Source organism: Wasmannia auropunctata, unplaced genomic scaffold (assembly GCF_000956235.1).
Source record: "Wasmannia auropunctata unplaced genomic scaffold, wasmannia.A_1.0 LD336095.1, whole genome shotgun sequence".
Taxonomy (NCBI): Eukaryota; Metazoa; Arthropoda; class Insecta; order Hymenoptera; family Formicidae; genus Wasmannia; species Wasmannia auropunctata.
Genome location: NW_012026795.1, coordinates 3,835,324 through 3,839,031, shown reverse-complemented (window position 1 = coordinate 3,839,031; position 3,708 = coordinate 3,835,324). Strand labels below are relative to the sequence as shown.

The 3,708-nt window shown below is 30.3% G+C and overlaps 1 protein-coding gene across 2 annotated transcripts; it reads left to right on the top strand.

Annotated features, from left to right (window-relative positions):
* The first annotated feature begins 744 nt into the window (after positions 1-744).
* LOC105462769 (protein cramped) lies at positions 745-3,484 on the top strand. 2 transcript variants are annotated; one of them, XM_011709622.1, is made up of 7 exons: positions 745-1,178; positions 1,257-1,517; positions 1,667-1,870; positions 2,140-2,330; positions 2,478-2,951; positions 3,043-3,207; positions 3,302-3,484. In XM_011709622.1, exons 1-7 carry the CDS (start codon positions 995-997, stop codon positions 3,467-3,469), a joined length of 1,647 nt encoding a protein of 548 aa, XP_011707924.1. In that variant the 5' UTR covers positions 745-994; the 3' UTR covers positions 3,470-3,484. The 2 variants fall into 2 exon arrangements, with proteins under 2 accessions (XP_011707924.1, XP_011707923.1); XM_011709621.1 differs by having other exon boundaries at positions 2,478-2,972.
* The last annotated feature ends 224 nt before the right edge of the window (positions 3,485-3,708 follow it).

The window sequence follows — 3,708 nt, the reverse complement described above, 5'->3', positions numbered from 1 at the left end:
TGATGTCAAAACAATTTGATCGAAATGGCCTGATTTTCGATGTCAATTTCGATTCGATGAGTTTTCGATGACATCGACATCGAAACGACGTCGATTCGACATCAGCCTTCTCACTGGGTATCCGATGCTGTGAGGGTTACGTTTTCGATGTCGATAGATTGAAGTTACGATTTAAATCGCATGCGTATACTGCATATATTAGACCCTATTAAGACTTATTAAAAATAAATTAATCATAAATATTCCGTACTTTATCTGATGCCATTTTTGTTGTATTTTCTGTTATATATCACAAGTTACATTTTCTGTTATTATATCATAAGTTTATAATACATGGCTTGCACACGATTAGGCTGACAAGGCTTTTTCGCTTTTGCTGCTCTTTCGCTTTTGCTGTTCGTTCGGTTGAACTTCAACAAGATGCGGCAAAATGTATTTTGCGCCAGAAGTGCGTTATCTAAGTAACATTTTTAACCAATAGTAACGAATTGCTGCGACTGCACATTGCGCATGAAATGGCACCTTCACGAATTAATCAACCAAAATATCCCATTTTATTGCATCATTTGCCGCGCGACGCATCGATTAGGTTACTGGACATTTTAGATAAAAAAATCTTCCTTTACGAAATCCCAGATCGCGCGGCAAATTATACAATACATAATGGAATGTTTTGATTGGTCAATTCGGGTGACGCGCGTGTGACGCGCTCAGTGGAAACGCACCCTTACTCAGAGTAAAATTTTGGAACGCACCCCAGGTATATAAGATCTATGTCTAACCAGTTGTCAACTTTAACAATTAATTAGTATGTTCTGTGACAGTATTGTTGCTTCTCGAGGTAGAATAACGCTTTTTTTCTGCCAGATTCTTCGTTTTACACAAAAACAAATAAACATAAATTAATCATTACTGGAGATGAGATAGTTAAATTGAATAATTATTTTAAATATTAAAAAGAATCTATCCTATAAATTACAACAAATATAACATAATGGACGATTCTACAAAATTTGAAGATACTGAAATTAACAATACGACTCCTGTGTGTTCTCAAGTGAATCAAACATGTTCTGATACAAAGTCTTTTACGGATAATAAAAATATACAGGTTCGTGTTGTCCGTGGTGCTAAAAAGTTCAAAATTGACAACGATGTTAACAATATCGAGAAAAAAGGTATGTTAACAATTATATAACTAATTTTAATTATTAATATATAATATTAAAATTAAACGACAATTTTTTTGTTTATAGATGCAAAAGATGAAGAAACCACTGAAGTTAAAGTAAAATCTCTCAAACGTTCCTGTGAATTGTGGTCTATGGAAGATAAAAATACTTTTTTTAAAGCGCTTAACGAATATGGTAAAGATTTTGATGCGCTGCAAAGCTACTTTCTAAATCAAGGCAAAAAGCGAGGTCTCTCAGATGTCATGATAAAAAATAAAGAGCAAATTCGTCATTTTTATTACAGAACGTGGCTAAAGATATCAAAACATCTTAAATTTTCAGAAGGTTTAGAATTTTTAAATATTTATATTAACATAATACAAATAAAATATAAGTATTTATATTAATATATAAACACTATGTAAAAACGTTTATATTAATGGAAATATGTTATAATATGCTGTAAAGTACATAATATGTTCTTTTATATACAGATGTCAAAAAAACATCCCAGGAATTATATGGATTAATAAATTATGGTGAACTTAGAAGAAAATTACCTCGTATTCATGAGAAAGTTCATTTAAGATTGAATGAATTAGTATATTGGGGATCTACACAAGTCAGGCTTAGAGGAAAAACTATGAGAATTAAAACACCAATATGTAGAGCACTTAGAAAATTAAACCAGTTAGAAGGTATATGAATTTTTTAATATTTAGAGAATTAAATAATATATACTATATATTACATTAATACATTGTAATATAAAATCTTTAAAGACACAAAATTATACTTTTTTTTTTAATACATATGTGAATTAAATTTGATCCACACATTTATATAACATCTGTGTCATTCACAGTCTTCTATTTGTAATAAATAACTATAGGTAAAGAATTTTGACAAACGAAATTTTTTGATTAAAATTAATATTGAACTTTAAAATGTTTGTTTTTTACTTTAGATTGGCAGGAAGAAATTAAATTACCATCTAGAATAATGATAGAACTGCGACCACGTAACAACATGGCTTGGTGGCAAGTACAAGCAGCATCCATGAATCCAAGAGTTCGTACGCTTCTCCCCATACAACGACGCCTCTCAAGTTTATTAATCTTTTTACAACAGCGATGGCGACTCGCAAAATATACCACAGTATCCTTATATATATTGCAACATTTTAACTCTTATGCTGTTCATTATATGTATATTTTCTTTTCTATCGTTATTTTGTATATTTTCAACTATGCACTGAAATTCATATTGATTTGGATATTTATAGTAATCCTTAAATATTTATAGTGTTCCACTGTGGAAAATCTTGTTGTTAACGATATAAAAGATACTTGTTTATTACGAGTTGCTCCACCAGAAGGATGTAAAATTGCTTTACCAATGGTTAATCTTGGAGAATATCTTACTAGTAACAGTGTTAGTTTGAATTCATATGAAAAGCGTCTCGGTCTGAAGAGCTCGAGGGAAGATCTGTTGGGATCTGTCCAATATTTAAAAGGAGTAGGGAAAAAAGGCATTAAGCGATATAAATCGGATAAAAAGCTGTTAAATCGTGCTGATGAAAATTGTACACTGCCAGATATCAGTAGCGATGTGGATCTCTTAGAAACAGGAAGCAATATATCTGAAAAACCGACGATTATAAATAATACAGAAAAATCATCATCAGAACATCACTCAGAGCCAAATAGATTTCCTGGTAGAGAAACTATCGAAAGAATTCGAAAGGGTTGGAACGTCGAAGAAGCAAACACGATTACTGTAGGCGATCTTTTTCTAATGGTGTGTAATATATATTATTTTTTTTATTATTAAAGATATAGCTTCTAATTTTTTTAAATTTAACTTTTAGTTTGGTCGTGAATCCAAGATTATACTTGAATATTGGTGGGATTGGCTACCTAATGAACAATTTACGACTGATTCAGCTTCATCAAGTGTCATGCGTGATAACAGTTTATGTTTGGTTTTACAAAAGTTATTGTCATTGGCAAAACATAATTATGGTACAAACAAAGTAAGACGTAACGAATATTTTACTTATTTTGCTATAGAAATCAGTTGCATTTTAAGAGAAATCAATTTTTTAATGCTACAAAATATCTATTTAGGTATATGATAACACAGGAAGTAACGAAACAGTAATCTCGTCTCGAGTCCCATCTATTAAGGAATCTACATTCAGAAGACCTCTTATCCCACAAACATATCATAAGATTGGTACAGCTGATGCATTTAAGACACAACTTGATGTAAGTATTATATTCAATACAATATAAAAAGTGGGACATTTAAAAGTTATACAAGCTATACAACTACATTTGACATTTGTCTTAAAAAGTAATTATATATTTCTTTACACCAACAGATTTATCTCATTCTATGCATACAATTATTAAGATATTAAAAAATAATAGTTTATAATATTTATGATCCCTGAAAGTAAGTGTCATAGTAAAAAATGTTTCAAGTTGTATAATCTGAAGGGGAATAAATAATGATAACATCAATTTTAAAA

Bases quoted from the DNA above. Each gene is read 5' to 3' on its own strand.
- LOC105462769 (XM_011709621.1), top strand. From the start codon at position 995: ATGGACGATTCTACAAAATTTGAAGATACTGAAATTAACAATACGACT. The intron at 1,518-1,666 runs GTTTAGAATTTT...TTTTATATACAG, and splicing joins ACATCTTAAATTTTCAGAAG to ATGTCAAAAAAACATCCCAG. The intron at 1,871-2,139 runs GTATATGAATTT...TTTTTACTTTAG, and splicing joins AAAATTAAACCAGTTAGAAG to ATTGGCAGGAAGAAATTAAA.